Below are 16,114 nucleotides of genomic sequence, written 5' to 3' on the forward strand. Positions count from 1 at the left end.
AAACCAGAGCTAAAGAAATTAAGAGACTTCTTCATCATTTTTAGAGGAGAAATTAATTTGAAATAATCAATTGAAAATATATTTTAACGAATAGGCCTTTTATTGAAAACAGATAAATACACACATTTCAAAGAAATTATTAGGTTGATCTAAAGGAAATATTCTGCAGTGGAGTGATTTAACAACAATAGAGATTTTTTTGTTTTAAGTAAAAGGGCTGGCTGGTGTAAAGAGGTAGGATTTGATTTGTTCGTTGCGCACGAAATTACGCTCCTCTAGTTCATCTTGTACAATTAATCTGCCGGTCTCCATCCATGCTGCGATGTCTACAGCCTAATATGTTCTTGGTAAACTCTTAAAAACATTGGCTCTGCAAACGGAGCTTTGGTTGGCAAATTAATTCTTTTATGTAAACAATTTCAGACTCCAATTTCACCAACATATTTTGTCTTTTTTTCTGGCTTGTAGAGGGTTTTTATGACCTGCAGAAAAACACAACTCAGATCACATATAAAATATAATAAACACACAGAAATCAGGGACAATTACATTTTAAAATAGATTGTTTTTACATTATATTTTAAAAAAGGTTCTAGAATAATTAAAATGATTTACAGCAACTTTCGATAGACTGCCAAAAATAATTAAAACACTCAATATCCGCCATGTCTGAGGGAAAAAAAAATGGGCCAATAGAACATAATGGATGTAATATTAAAAAGGATTATTAAATATGACAGAAAACATTGGGGTATTTGAAATTACTGACGATTGTGGTCATCTCAATGATTTTTAAAAATTTCTCTTGAATCATGACTGATTTTTTTAACCCATAGTCGATTAATAGTGCATTTGCATTTAGTAAATTGTCCTCTAAAGTCTTTGCCAGCTTTCCTACATGACATTCACATTTCAAATAATCATAGAACTGAATCCTGCACTTAAAGAGCAATGTAGAGAAATAAAAATGGCATAAAACGCTGTGGACGTGATATTTAACAGCCTTTAATTGAAAAATTAAAATAAAGAGACTGTAATAAGGGAAATACCAAAACTACACACCACATAAAGTCAGTAAAAAGGATCTGACTGCAGTCGTATCAAAATTGGAATTTAAAAAAAAAAAGCAAACTATTAAGAAAAAGAGCAACATCACACAAAAATACTGCAACTTACAGTAAGTGTCGCTGAGTGGCTTATCATTTGAACTCCCTTAATACAAACCTGGTACGAATCTGTGTGTTTCTCCCTCTTCAGTGAAGTCTCGCATGAACAAACAAACTGAATTTCACCTTTAAATAAAATGATCTCAAAGTAAAAACACATGTCAAATACAATAAGCGACTCTGCATTTAGACTCTTTAATAATAACATTTCTCTTTCCTGGGCAGCTGTGCATCATGTGGCTCACAGCTGGATGATTCACCTGCATTACATCTCTGCAAAAGTGAGAAAGCAGACTGATAAGGGATCCAACCTGCACAGCGGTCAGGTACGGGGCATATGTTAAGACTGGATAATAACTCATAACTAGAACCCAAGAAGAACTAAAAACCACTTTTGGTTCCTGTCCGTGATTGCTGTGATTACACCCCAAAGAGTCCGCATCTTCAAAGTATTGTCAAAATTCCCAGATAGGATGTGTATAGTCTTTATAGTATCTAGTGTAGAGTCTGTTTGTGTGTAGGTGGTGGCTGAGGTGTGTGAGGGAAGGAGGGGAGGGGGGTCTCCAGAGTGAGTGGGAGGATGGGTCATCTCCTAAACTTGCGGAAGGGCCTGCTCTGGTTATTGTGGTGTGATTTAGAGTAGGGCTCCCAGCGTTTCCTCTCTGGCGGTTTGTTGTAAACGTATGCCGATGGGCCCGAGTAGTCATCATCTGGATTCTCCTCCATCATCTGGAGCTTGGCCTCAATGGCGCGGATCTTAGCACTCGTACTAGAGGAGGAAAAAGCATGGGGGGGGGGAGAGAGAGAGAGAGAGAGAGAGAGAGAGAGAGAGACAGAGAGAGAGAGAGAGAGAGACAGAGAGAGAGAGAGAGAGGAGATGTTAGCGGCGAGGCTGAGGGGGAAATACCAGTGCTGGTGCTGATGGGCGAACTAAGTGATGGACAGATCTTGGCTCTTGGCTGAGGGGGGAAAAGGAGAGGAGTATTAGCACTCTTAGTAATGGGAGGGACAGATGCAGAAAAATGGAGCATGTATGCTTGTGCTCCATTTGACATGGAAGAAAATTTAAATGGTGAAACACAATTTGAAGGAGCAAGTGAGAAACAAATTACAGTGCAGGTGAAAAGAAGAGTGAGCGTGAGAAGTATCTAAAAAGCAGCAGAGAGGAAGTCTAGAGGGGGCATCAGAGGAAAAACGGGTGGAAAGAGTGTTTATACTTCCTCTTTCGTGCTGTGTGGAGAGAGTGATTTTGAAGTTTACACTAGAACCGTAGTGTTGGGACTTTTCTGAGAAGGATCCTGATCGCTGATAACTTGCTACACACACTGGACTGTCTCAGGAAGAGTTGAAACTGTGAGCATGAGAGGCCTGTTACAGACTTAAGTGCTTCATTTGACTGGTGTAGTTACAGTGTATGTGTATATGTGAATGTAGGCTGCGAGGGTAGCCACAATAATGGAACATGTTAGAAATGGCTTTAACAGGACTTTAACATTTTTTTGAGCTGAAGTGTTGGCCCAGTTGTACTCAGATGAACTCAACATGAAACCAACAAGCCCACAAGCTCTCCAATAATAATAGTTTCAGGACCAAGCTTGAGTTAAAGGGATACTTTGCCAATTTTCAACCAGCTCTGTGTGATAACAATGACAGTAGTATGTGTAAATGAACAATGGTAAACTTCCCTCCATCTTACCAGCGCCCAGATCTTCCTGCTCATCATTGTGCTTGCCATCACGGACACAAAGAGTACCGAAGTGGATTGAGAGAGAGACATCTCAAAAATAAACCAAGATTCTGTCACTGCGTTGCCCATTTCTCGCTTTAAATGTTTTCAGTAACAAATTTTAGTGTACTGATTGGCTGTAATTTGAAAGTTTGTGAACAGGAAGCGGGTGCCATATTGTTTCCTGTACTGTGAGGTCAAAAATACTAATTAACTAAGCAGTTCTGACAAAATATGAACCAAGATTCTGCCACTGCCTTTTCAGAAACATATTTTAGCTTACTGTTTAACTATAATGTGAGATCATTTGTTGCCAGCCCTCTGCCATATTGATTTCAGACTGAGCAATTAGCATTACGTCACCTCCCAGTGGCAGCGTTTATTGGTCCGGTGCAAGTGCCTCAGACATTTTCCCGTTTTCTCTGGTCATGTGGCACCAATTTTTAAAGTATTTGTGTCTTTCTACTGCATAGGCAGTCTAGTTTTATGAAAAGACGCTCTTTCTTGCGATGAAAAACCACTTTAAATGGATGTTTTTTTTTAGGGTAGCCTCTAAAACGACCACAAACAATGTCCACACTGAGCTGACTAAATCTGAAAATGTGATTTTTGTGTGACAACAACATCCATCCATAATAGCATTTTCAGATGATTCTATTGCAAGTCTGAGGGATCCCTCCTCAGTTGGTCTTCCTGATGTTTCCTTATCCACTGCGAGGGTCTAAGGATAGAGGGTGTCATATGCTGTACAGACTGTAAAGCCCCCTTAGGCAAATTTTGATTTGGAATATAGGGGTAAATAAATACAATTGACTTGAAGATCTACATACAAACAAAAACACCAAAACAAAATGAAAATGGGTAAATGCATCCTTCTTCCTCCTTCAGTTTGCATCCAATAACATCAAACATCTCATGAGGAGTGGGACACAGACTCGATTGTCCGCTCAGTCTCAGCTGGTTAAACCTCTGTTGTCGCCATGCTCTCCACACATTAACTGTTTTTTAATATAGCATAAATGACAGTAGTTCATTAACATATTTAATGGTTCTGTTTTCTAAACAAACATAAAATAAAGATTCAATCGTGGCTCAGAAAAGCTACTGCTAACCAAAGCAAATAGTGATTAGAAAAAAGTTGGCTTCTTCACATTACTGCCACATGGGTTTCCATTTTGTCTGAGCAGGATTACATCATTGTTGTCCATAGTATTCCTCGTCCGCACTAAAATGCAAGGCCACTGTTTTCAGATTTACCAATTCAGGGCCCAGCTAATGACTTAATGTGGGCAGAAAAATAACACAGTGGGTAAAAAAAAATTATAGATTTAGCTGGTTTAGTTCGGATATACTCTAACACCAAACTGCAACTAACAATTATTTTCATTGCCGATTAATTTGCCGATCATTAATCAATCAGTTGTTTGGTCTATAAAATGTGAGAAAACGGTGAAAAATGTTGATCAATGTTTCCACAAAGCCCGAGATGACTTCCTCCAAAGTCTGGTTTTGTCCACAACCCAGAGATACTCAGTTTAATTACTCAGCTGGAATCAGAAAACTTTGATTTTTTTTCTTAAAAACTTACTGAAACTGATTAACTGCTTATCAAATTAGTTGGCGAATGCTTTAATAGCTGACAACTAATCGATTAATCATTGCAGCTTTATCTAAAACAAAACAAAACAAAACAAATGGTAGACAAAAGTGTCTGACTGACACCAAGATGCTGTGTGTCTCTGATACCAACCTGAGGTGGTTGGTAGTTACGGGTCCATCCTCTGCCGCCCCGCTGCACGACGGCTCCAGGCTCGGAGGCATCGTCTTGTCGTTACGGAAACCTTCAAACCTCTATGGATGAGACATGTGGCCAAAACAAAATGACCCACACAAACAGTGATGGAAACATGGATGGACAGACAGATGGAGAGAGACAAAGGGGTAAAATAACAGGTAGAAGCAAGATAAGGCTCTTGTGCAGGGACACGTGGTTATTACTCAGCTAAACACAAAATATTTGCTTAGTGCATCACATGAGTTTCTCTAGACTTACTAAAGACAATACTGTCAAAGTGATCAGACATTTTGGGTACAATCACACCTGCATTTAGAAATATTTTAGTGCCCAGTTTGAACAGGACCACATAACAAGCAGAGAAAAAGACAGATAATCAGAAAAAAATCCTGTAAAGCAGACACTTAGAAACCATCAGCCCTCCTAATAAACACTGACAGCCATTCTCTGAAGAGCCAACTTCTGCTTCCTCCCACAAAGTTCAACATTATTAAACTCAAGTATTGATTTTGTTTGTGTCTGCCCAAACAGACAGTAACCAAGCGGGACTATGCGTCCAGCTCATAATCACACCCTAAGGCACGAGGGAGGATAAAGAGGGGAGCAGCTGAAGAGCAACAACCAACGTCCGCACTCATTCCTTTCAAAACCACCTTCCAAACATCTCCACCAGCCAACACAGAACTCTTGAAACCTGGGAAGAAAAAAAAAGAAGACAAAAAAGCAAAACAACAGTCACATGATGGGCGAGAGAAAACCCCTGGCGCTTGGTGCAGCAGCAGCCGTTTGCAGGAATGTGATGCTCAGAGAGGGTGTGAATGGTGCTGAATCAAGTTACATAAATGCACAAAAGGCACACACACAGTTTTACATACTGTCCCAAGAAATAAATAACATGTATAGCCAAGAATAGGTCTAAAACAATGACCATTCCACCAGCCAGGACCCTTCCCTTCCACCTATTTCTAAAGGCATGTAGCTGGAATGCATATAGATCCGAATAGAGCCAATCAGGCCATACTGACTCTGTACAAGAGCCAAAGCTTGAGCTATGGGAATGTTTAAATGTTTTAATTGTTCCAATAGTTGCATTTATGATTTTAAATGGCCTACATGATAATAATCACAGTTATTTAAGCATTAAGAGCTTGATTATGGATTAAAATATGTGTTGAATGTGTTACAGCTCATTATGGATACAGTCACAGAAAGGTTTAGAGTATTTTTTGGGTCAGTGATGTCACATGCATAACAAACAACTTGGCTAAACTGCATATTAATAAATACAGAATAATAGAGTAATGAATTAAAACAAATTTCTATAACTGTTGAAAGAGCAGATTTGAAAAGCCACGGGTGTTTGTTAAGAATTTAGGAGAAACACTTCAATAAACGTTCATCAACGTGATTTCCTCCCTCTCAAAGCTAAGTAATAAAGTCAAGATGGAAGCCTGGAAGTGAGACAACAACTTCCAACGCTGACCGTCTCTGACTCATTTATCCCAGCACGTCACTTCTGTGTTGGAAAGACACTCTTGCTAAAAAAATAAATCACATTCAACTGGACCTGAGCTGGCCCCACTGGTGGAAAGTTGCTCAAATCTTACTTGTGCAATAAAGATTACACTGTAAAATCCTGTTTTATATGAAGAGGCAGAACAATCGCAGGGTGTGTGCGACAATGTGAGGATAATTTTGATTGATATATTCATCTCTGGTTTGTTGACACTGACCAGAGAGGTTGCTGAGCAGCTGAGCAGAATCAAATTCTTGTGGTGCAGCTTTGCTCATATCTGGCTGATGTGTCTGTAACATCACTTTAGCCGTGCACTGAATCCAAGCATGCTTTAAAATCAAGGCTGTGCCCAAAACTGTAACACTGATTTTTCACTAGCTTGTACAACAAAACCAAATGTTGAATCCTACAAGACACATGTGCAAATCCTGCCACTCCTTTGTTCAGCAGCTAGAAAAAACACTAGCACAGTGCAACACTTTCTGCTGCACAGAGCTGTAAATCGGCTGCTATGTGCCTAAAGGTTTAGTATGCATGTCTACAGAAAGATAGTTGATTGTTGAGTGTCATTCCCAGGTTGACAAGCTGCATCTGCATTTGATGACCTGAGAATGAGACTCAACTATCAACTATCTTTCTCCAGAATTGCATGCTAAACTTTAAAATGTCATAAATGGAGGCCGAACACTTCTTCCAGTATGTGACGCACTTGTAAAGACAGAAAGAAACCAACTTCCTCAAATAAAAGTACAGTTTAATCTTAACACACCTTAACCTGCAGATAAAACATGCAAGATAGAAACATGGTGCAGCTCAGTGATGCAGCAAAACCTCCTCTGGCTGTTGAGTTGCAAAGAAAAGTCTATTAAATCCAGGTACTACTCTTGATAGAGCGCTGAATTTAGGTAAAAAAAATTCGTAGTAAAAATGAACTGAGGTCACTGGCAAGTGTAAAGGAAGAGCACTGTGAGTTAAGTAGTTATAACTTAATTGCATTTGAGTTGCCCTGTGACACAGCTACACAGACTGGTATTAATTTTGGGGTATAAACAAAATAAATTTTGAGGTTTATGATGGTATAAATAACCAAAGCTATTTTTGGTTGGAATGGTGGATCGAGCCCAGTTACAATGAGCAGATTTATCCTACTACGTGTTGTCTTAGAGGCGGCAGCATTGACCCTGACCTCCTTCTACTATGTGTGTGTGTGTGTGTATAGGGCGTGATTCGTCTCTATACAGGATATCCCTTCACCCATTGCCAGTAGGTGGTCTATTGTTAAGAGACAGGCAGAGGTTGTGCTGGGATCTCACTGCTCCCCATAAACTGGCTACTGTAGAAGTAACCTAGAATTTTAAATCAGCAGATGCTTATAATCTTTACAACTCAGATTGAAACTCATTTACCCATCATGGAAATTACTGGTTATTTCTCTATTCTTCTAAGCTTTGTTTCTGTCCATGGCAACAGGGACATTAATTACTTTTTTATATATATCTCTGCAAGTCAATGATAGCATTTTCTTAATGCACACCCATACAGTATATTTGATTCGTCGCACTGCAGCCACAATCACAATGTCATATATACATGTGATGGATGAGCCTTACTCCACGGAGCCAACAGGATGTATAAGCTTTTCCATCTTATTAAAAGGAACTGAGTTTGACACTTACCCTCACCTGTGCGTGCGCCCAGCGCACGACAAGCTTCTTGGACAAAGCTAGCTTCCCATTTAAACACTGGATCGCCCTCTCTGCCTCCTACAGACAGTCACACAAACACAGAGGGGAACAGGAGGAAGAGGAAAGGAGAGAAAGGAAGAGGAACAGATTTTTTTTTTTTTTTTTTTTTTACAATTATGATTAAAAATCAGCCTTCATGATTGCACCCGACTCTTTAAATAATTAGTCCTCACAATAGAGAGATGGCAGAAACAATAATAGTTGATGATGCACCACTCTGCCTGCACATAGACCCTAACTAATATGTGCATGTGTGTGTGTGTTGTATGTTTGAGAGGCAGTGTGAGGAAAAAGTAGTTTAGTCTAATCAAATGAGTAAGAGGCTTTGATGCTAAATTATATTAATGAAGTACTTCTGTGTGTGTGTGTGTGTGTGTGTGTGTGTGTGAGTGTGTAAGATAAACACACATTTCCGCTGTATAATCCTTTTGGGAGGGCTTCATATCCCACTGATAGACACTAGCTGTGAAACAAGATGCTTATCATGATCCCCAGGCTCACTCCAAAACAAATACTGCCTGCTGAACCTGTGGAGCTGAGCGGCCCCCTTTTAAGTCCTTTTTATAGAAATGTGGTCCGCTTCAGTGTGACACAGTCAGGTCCTGACTGCTTAAAGACGGCTAATAAAGTTTTGTGAGGCCATTTGAGTACGGGGAGTGTTACTACACTCAATAAACTTCTTTGTTAAAATATATATGACTGTAGGAGTGAATGTGCAATGATTGATATATTCTTTAATATGTAACATCTGTGCTGATCCAATATTCATTTTACTGCCAAAGATGAGAGATTGCGGATTAAAATTGTCAATAAAAGCAATTAAAATGAGATTCTTAGTGATCTTTGTTTAGAGATTAATATTACTTCAGATAACAAAATCATTGAAACACTTAGAGGAGTTTGTACTATCTGAGTTTGTACTATTAATTTACAAAGTTACATACTGTGGCAAAAAATAATTTAAATTAAAATCAAATATAAATCATTTTAAAAATATAAATCTTGCACGTACCTCTCTGGTGTTGAAGTTGACAAAGCAGTATCCCCGTGGCTGTCCCTCCAAAGGCCCAGACTTATGAAACAGGAAGTCAAACTGTTTCACATTTCCAAACTTCTCCAACAACTTCACCAAGTGATACCTGCCAAGAAAGGATTGTGTGGAAAAGAGCACAATAAATGTACAGAAAAACAGCACATTTATTTTTTTGTATGTGTTCAGTAAAGGATTCTTAAAAAACATTTATTTTTTAACTTTTATTCAGACACACATAAGACCTATTCTTATTATTCTTATCTTGAAAACAGCCACATGGATCTGCTCCATATTGTATTTTTCACCCCACAGTCTGTGAATCTGTCAGGTGGGGCTAATGAGAATGACAGCTTTCTCTCCCTGACACCTTTTTAGCAGCGGGCCAGCTGGTGTGGCAGCCCAGTGACAGTAAATCTCTCATTGAGACAATGCTGAGGATACAGTAGCAGACAATGAGGGAATAAAAAAGAGGAAGCCTCAAATCCCCCCTGAGCACCGAGGTCTGCACAAACAACATCCACTCACTGCACGGAGCTGCCTGGGACTGTTGGACTGCGAGTGAACATAGATATGTTGTCACTGAAGAGCTATGCAGCATGTGTGAGGATTTGCAGGTTTGCGTGTTACTGACTGCTAGCAGCCATGGGAAAAATCTGTCTTCTGACAGTGTGGAAAAGAGCAACGAGTTCAGGGCCACCTGTAGACTATATGCACTGCTGTATTGCTGCAAATACCCAGGTGCTGATTGAATGTTTCCAACGCATGCTGAGCAGCAGGTGCTTTTTTTTTTGTCAAAGCTCTTGTGTAAGGATTTATATATGCAATATTTTTTATTTTTGAGCGTGCAGAATTAGGCATTGTCTGAGGCCTGTTCTTTAATCTGGTGGGCGATACAATGTGTGTCTGCAACTACTATCTTAATTATCGATCTTACTTTTAATTAACCGATTAACTGTTTGTATGGATGCACTGATACAGATATCATGGAGATACTGGCTCAAATAGCTGGATCAGGTATCAGTGATAATGGAGCCAATCTACTCAATTCATTTCTATGTTTACATCTGATTACACGTGCGTGCACATCATGCGTACACACACCCACACGTGTATCAGACTGGTAGACTACATTACGTTCACATTTTATGCATTTGAATTGTTTTATACTGGAATTTTGATTACTGTTGTTTAGATCAATTTGTTGCTGCATTTCAAAGGTTTACACTTGAATTGTAATCACTTTAATTTTGATTTTTTTTTTTTTTTTTACTAAAATTCTAGTGCTCGTTGTCCAGATATCGCACTGTAACATGTAATTTGTAAAGCCAAATTGCTACAAGCATTTACTCTGTTTTATTTCATTTTAGTCTTTATCGCTACCTCTCTTTATCTCTAGAAATGAATATGAGGGTGAGGGGCTTTATTTGTGATATTCATTATTTTTGCAACCTTCCTTTTTTATATGTGGGTGTAGGTCTTTTTATTTTTATTATTATTAATATTATTATTATTTTCTTACTGATGTATTTGTCTTGTTTACTGTTCATATAATTATCTGCATTTACAAAGGATATCGTAACATTGCATTTCAAATATAAAAAGAAAGTAAAAAAAAAAACAATCCTGGTGCAAAATTTATTATTTTAATAATAAATAACAATTAAATACATTTCTATATATGTATTCATTTGTTTTACAAAGTTAGGAAAGCAATGTTTAAGTTAGGCCTGATGTTTTCTTACATATAAAAGAATCAGTGTCACACAGTGAGGCACACAGGTTATTATCTAAACACTGGTTTAAGATCAGTACTCGGTATTGGCAAATACTCAAAGCTCAGTATTGGACTGAAAAAGTCAGATCGGTCTGTTGCTAATTGTTTGGTCTGCCAGAAAATTGTGAATAATGTTTCACTGTAATTTCCCAAGACTCAAGTTGATGTATTAAAAACAGCTTGTTTTGTCTGGTTTTCAAATAAAACATTCAACTTAATGTTGTAGAGTAGTAAGAGACCCAGCAAATTTTCACATCTGAGAAGCAGAAAGCAGTAAATTTTTGGCAGTTTTGCCCAAAAATGAATGAAACGCTAATATTATGTGAGTCTGGTGTCCCTCTACTGGGCAAACTCCTCCACCAGACACAGTTCATTAACAGCACACAGCGTCTTTGTGATTGATTAGTCTCTGAAACCACATGTGAAGAACCTTGTTAAGTAAAAACAATAGATTACAGAAGAAAAACAAAAAAAAACTCCTGATTGTTCTTTGGCAGAACAGTTTGGTCATATCTCACTGCCCAAATTAATTAATATAACTGGTGGGCATCGTTTGATCAACGCATCTGGTAATAAGCCCTTTTCCCTGCAGACATTTCTGACTTGTCCTTGTAGGAAAAGCACAGGTGTTGGTAATAACATCAATGATGGCTCTGTTATATATTTAAGTGTCCCAGTAAGTCAGGACAGTAAGCCAGCGTGCACAACACCAGGATTGTGAAACTGAAGCAGCCATCTCCAACTTCATTTAAACCACGTGCTTTTCCTACAGTCACGGGTCAAAATCTCTTCAGACCATAAACAGCAACAACAAAAACAAAACCGAAAACGCACAAACAAAAGAAAATCAATAACCATCTTCCTGTGTTTTTGTTTCGAGTGCTCTTACCTTGTGTGACAGTCCAGCCCTCACAGTGACCCCAGGTGTTTTATTATAACTGTTCAATAGGAGTTGTTTCAGTCTTTTATTGTTTTGTCGTTTGTTATTGTTCATCCCGTCGACACACAGATGACTGTATGACGTTAATGAGCACGCGTGCATTTATGTGTAAGAATGGGACTCGACGTGGGATGCGGAGGGTGAACCGTGCGTCTTTGCTACAGGTTGTGCTAATGTCTTCCACCCTTCTATGACTCCCTGGAGGGCTTTAGGCCAAAGAGAGTTTCTGCTGTTCCCAGACAACACCCTGTAGGCCTCCCATGTGAAGGGGGCTCTGTCAGCAGCAGGCTCATTTACAGTGACGATCTGGTAAGAGTTATCATATTATTAACTCTTTTCTGCACTCTTAGACACAAATACCTTGCCTTCACACTTTGTGCACCTCTAACCCTCTGCAACATTGATCAGGAAATAAGGAAGACAGCTATCTAAGTCAATGCAAAAACCCTAAAAAGGTTGTAATGCACTGAATATTACATATTATTATATATTCACATAAATGTATGTTTGTGCATATTTGTAAATGTGAGAGACACTCTAAGAACATTTTTGGATGCTGTGGAGCTGAACCACAATGGATCGCTCCTCCTGGGGGCTGTAAAAACCCCCGGAGGAAAAGGAGGAGAGGGGGGGAGGAAAGGGAGAGGAAAGGTGGGGAGAGGGGGAGTAAAGTTCATTGAGGGGATGTTGATGGCAAGGTGAAAGGTGGAGGAAGAGGACAGGGAAGCCAAAAGAAGAGAGGAGGTGAGGAGCCAGGTAGGAAAGACACAAGGGCTAGGAAGCAAAGAAGAGGAAGGAAGGAAAAGACGGATGCGAGTCCAGTCCAGAAAAAGATAAGACAAAAGGTTTGGTACAGAAAAGTGCAGGTCAGAGGAGAATAACTTTAAGAGAGGAGGAGTTTCTGGCAAGGCAGCTGTCTGCAATTTCTTCACAATTTCATAAAGTCTACGCCTGCAGTATGAGTAAGCTGATAATTGTAAGACCTTCCAGGTACACAATTTAAAATGTAAGGAGAGGACCAGAAAAAGAACAAAGAGGGAGACGGTGATGGATTACCACTAATGAGAAATTCCCTCTCTGAAAAGCCAAAAGCACAAAAACATGAATATGTGGTGAAAGCTCCAGTTACACCTGCTGTGTCTCTGCTCAGTGCACCGTGCAAGGAAAGATGAAAAAAATCGAACTGAATATTATGATGGATGTTAATCTAACCTCTGAGAGAAAATCTGGGATGCCATCGCTATTACTGAGCATTTAAAGTAGCAAGAGGATTAGAGTTTTCTGATCATAGAGTTGCTGCCTGCACAGAAACAGGAGAAAAATAAAGTTTGCGACACAGGGATGGAAGAAGAGGAAAGTTTGATTCGTTTTTCAAAATCACGTGCGTAGAATAGATTTTTGGAAAAGGCTATGAGTCCTACAGGAATCTTTTATCCTTCTTAGAAAACCTGAGATCAGTCATAATCATTATTATGAACACACATGCCAAAATTCATATTTCAGACAGAGGACACATTACACAAGTGGAAGTGCAGCTTTCTTGCCTCATCACACCCTAATCAATCTAATATTTCATCCTGACCGACCACAGAAAACATCTTCAAAATAAATGAAATATTACACTACAAATTCTTGTCTTGATTTATTGACTTAGCAACCGACTAATAACCAGCTAATACACAATTTAATGTTTAATAATCAAAAAACTTTTGCGGATAAAAAAGGTTTTATTAACTATTCATGTTCTCATATTCAGCACCTTGCATTTCAGGTCTGCATTCCTCCGTTGCACTGAGTTTTGGTTTGGCTTCCCGGGACAAACAGAGGGTGTACTTGCGTATGCTACCCAGGAGCTAATTAATCTTCCCAATCAGCACCAGGGGCCACGGGCATTTCTCTTGTTTTCCCTCCACACTGTGAAGTAGTGGGCTATTTAAGGAGAGGTATAGCAGAGCAGGGAAAGGGGAAGGAAACGCCTGTCTAGACGCCCACCAGAGCTGCTGGCCATACATTCTCCAGCAGCCCCCACAGGCACACAAACACACCCCTCACCCAGCAAAACGACCTTCTCTCCATCACAATATATGTAGGGGTGTTCCCTCCACACTCACATTTGTAGTTTAGTACATTCAGGAACTTAGTTGCACACACAAACGCAACAACGTACCTATGACGTGTAAAGTGAGACACACTAATAATGTACACAGACACCTCAGTGTGTTGTAGCCTGCACCGCTACCAGCTGCCATCTAAACATCAACTGTGTACTTACACATGCTCACATACACACACACTCACAGACACACAGCCAGCTCCAAGTTGACACAGAGAGTGTAAACAGGGCAGGTGAGTGAGGAATGATGGCTGCTCCTTAGCAAAGCAGGTCTCCACGCCTCGCTGCCTCTCTTTCACACACCCAGCCCTGTCTGCTCAGTCTCAGCCTGCGACGCACACACACTACGCACACAGTTAATCAATCATATATGCACACACAATGCGTTGCCTCTCTGTGAGGCAGAGCCAGGCAAGTTAAAAAGCAATGCCCCCAGTTCATAACATGGACTGCATCACAGCAACCTCAAATCCATCTGCTCCAAAATCAAAAACTAACCGTGATTTTCATTCAGCTGTGTGGTTTACATGTTTGAGTCTGGAGATTTGTACGTTTGCTGTGAAATACGGATTTGGTTTTGAATGCAGTAACTTTTGTTCTCTTATAATGTGATGTGAAATTGTTCTACCATCATAGTGGTTGTTTCAGGTCTGCAAGTGAATATCGAGGTGAACATCCTTCCCAAATGTGGGGGTAAAGTGTGGGCCTGGCTGAAACCAGTGGTGGCCTTACTCACTCTGTAATTTTGGGATCGATATTGCCTATCCACAAGCGGTTTCCGTCATGGGCCACACTCTCTGACATGATGGAGGCATTTTCTACTGTCTCTGCCGCAGACGACATGTGTACTCTGTGGGAGGCAGGAACAGAAGACAGAAAAAATAGGTAGAAAAAGAAAAGGCAGAAATAAGTGTACTTTTTTCATTGCATTTGTGTTTGCATTTGTGTCAGATACTCAGCAGTCATTAAGAAAAGCAGAACATGAAAATATTGCCTTACAAAGAAACTAGACTTATACTAAACTAACTATATCTCTCCAAGCACTGTGGCTTACATGACTGTTCAGAGGACATCTGGGAAATGAAGAAAAGTTATCAGAAAAGATCTGTCCACCCATTTGACTTAGTGTATGTCCAAATACACACAGACATTCAACTCTCAGACTATACTGAAACTCTTATTTGGCCCTTTATAATACAGAAGTGGTGTGGGTAGGTCAAACACTTAATACTACATCCACAGTGTTAATAACATGTAGAAAGTGCTAACATCAGCTGTAAGTACAGTACCTATTTATACAGGGTCATTTCAATAAATCAAAAAATCTATAATTTCTTGGTTCACTTGGACAGATTCCTTTCTCTTTTTTGGTATTTAATAAGAATATTGTTTGAAGTTTAACCAAAATATTGTGTCATAGCATACATGTCAAACAGTGCGCTCATTATAAATATAATGTATGTATATATTATGTATATACATGTGTAAAGCAGTGACTCAAATGTGGTCAAACACATTTAAGGAGCAGTCTATATAATGCTAGCACACTGTCAGTATACCTTGTCCACAAATTTCATGTATAGTTTGGATATTTAGCCTTTCCAGTTATTTCAAATAGAATCGGGAATCCATGTAGGTTGGGTAACATTTATTCACGGTGTAAGGCAAACACTTGGTCCTTCAAAATAATGATAATAAAACGAGAAAACTCAAGGTTTCTTATGGAGAGCGTGGACTTGCTACTAGCTAACGTTAGCTTAGCTACCCGCAGGTTGATCGATTAAAAATGATCTGAGCGCTCTGTTTACTAATTTTAATCGTGTGTGTAAGATTAATACAATCTCGGTCATTCAGGTGGTGAAATGTTTAAGATCAGTTGACTAAATATATTCACTAAACAGTTAATAGTCCGTTTTGGACGAGCAGTAGATTGCTAGCAGTTAGCTAGCATAGATAGAACCGTTATCACTTTACCTCCTCGAGCTGTCAAACTTCCTCTTTGATAGCGACCGACTTCTTCAACTTAATTCGCTACGGATCCCACGTCGGGATAATTCAGGTATGTCAAAACGTAATACTAATCATCTCAAGCTATTTTTAGGTTTTCCTCCTATGAAACTGAGCAGGTTAGCTAGCTCGAAGGATAAACAGTCGCCTTGCTACCGTCTCACAACAAAGGCGCAGGGTGATGCTGTAGTTTGTTTAACTGTCTGTGGAGTCGAGAGGAGGCGCTCGTTTTGATACTCGGCATCTCCCGTGTCTATCTTCTCGAGACTCCGTCTCTCTTCAAGAAGCAGCCCCGCCCT

The 16,114-nt window shown here is 39.5% G+C and overlaps 1 protein-coding gene across 2 annotated transcripts; it reads right to left on the reverse strand.

The window, feature by feature from the left end:
- Positions 1 to 989: 989 nt before the first annotated feature.
- rbm18 (RNA binding motif protein 18) lies at positions 990 to 15,982 on the reverse strand. 2 transcript variants are annotated; one of them, XM_033647109.2, is made up of 6 exons: positions 15,783 to 15,982; positions 14,545 to 14,658; positions 8,961 to 9,087; positions 7,886 to 7,966; positions 4,643 to 4,743; positions 990 to 1,935 (listed from the first exon to the last, which is right to left on the reverse strand). In XM_033647109.2, the coding sequence occupies exons 2-6, from the start codon at positions 14,649 to 14,651 to the stop codon at positions 1,752 to 1,754; spliced, it is 600 nt and encodes a 199-aa protein (XP_033503000.1). In that variant the 5' UTR covers positions 14,652 to 14,658; positions 15,783 to 15,982; the 3' UTR covers positions 990 to 1,751. The 2 variants fall into 2 exon arrangements, with proteins under 2 accessions (XP_033503000.1, XP_033502999.1); XM_033647108.2 differs by having other exon boundaries at positions 7,880 to 7,966.
- Between the last annotated feature and the right edge of the window lie 132 nt (positions 15,983 to 16,114).

This window comes from Epinephelus lanceolatus, chromosome 19 (assembly GCF_041903045.1).
Source record: "Epinephelus lanceolatus isolate andai-2023 chromosome 19, ASM4190304v1, whole genome shotgun sequence".
Taxonomy (NCBI): domain Eukaryota; kingdom Metazoa; phylum Chordata; class Actinopteri; order Perciformes; family Serranidae; genus Epinephelus; species Epinephelus lanceolatus.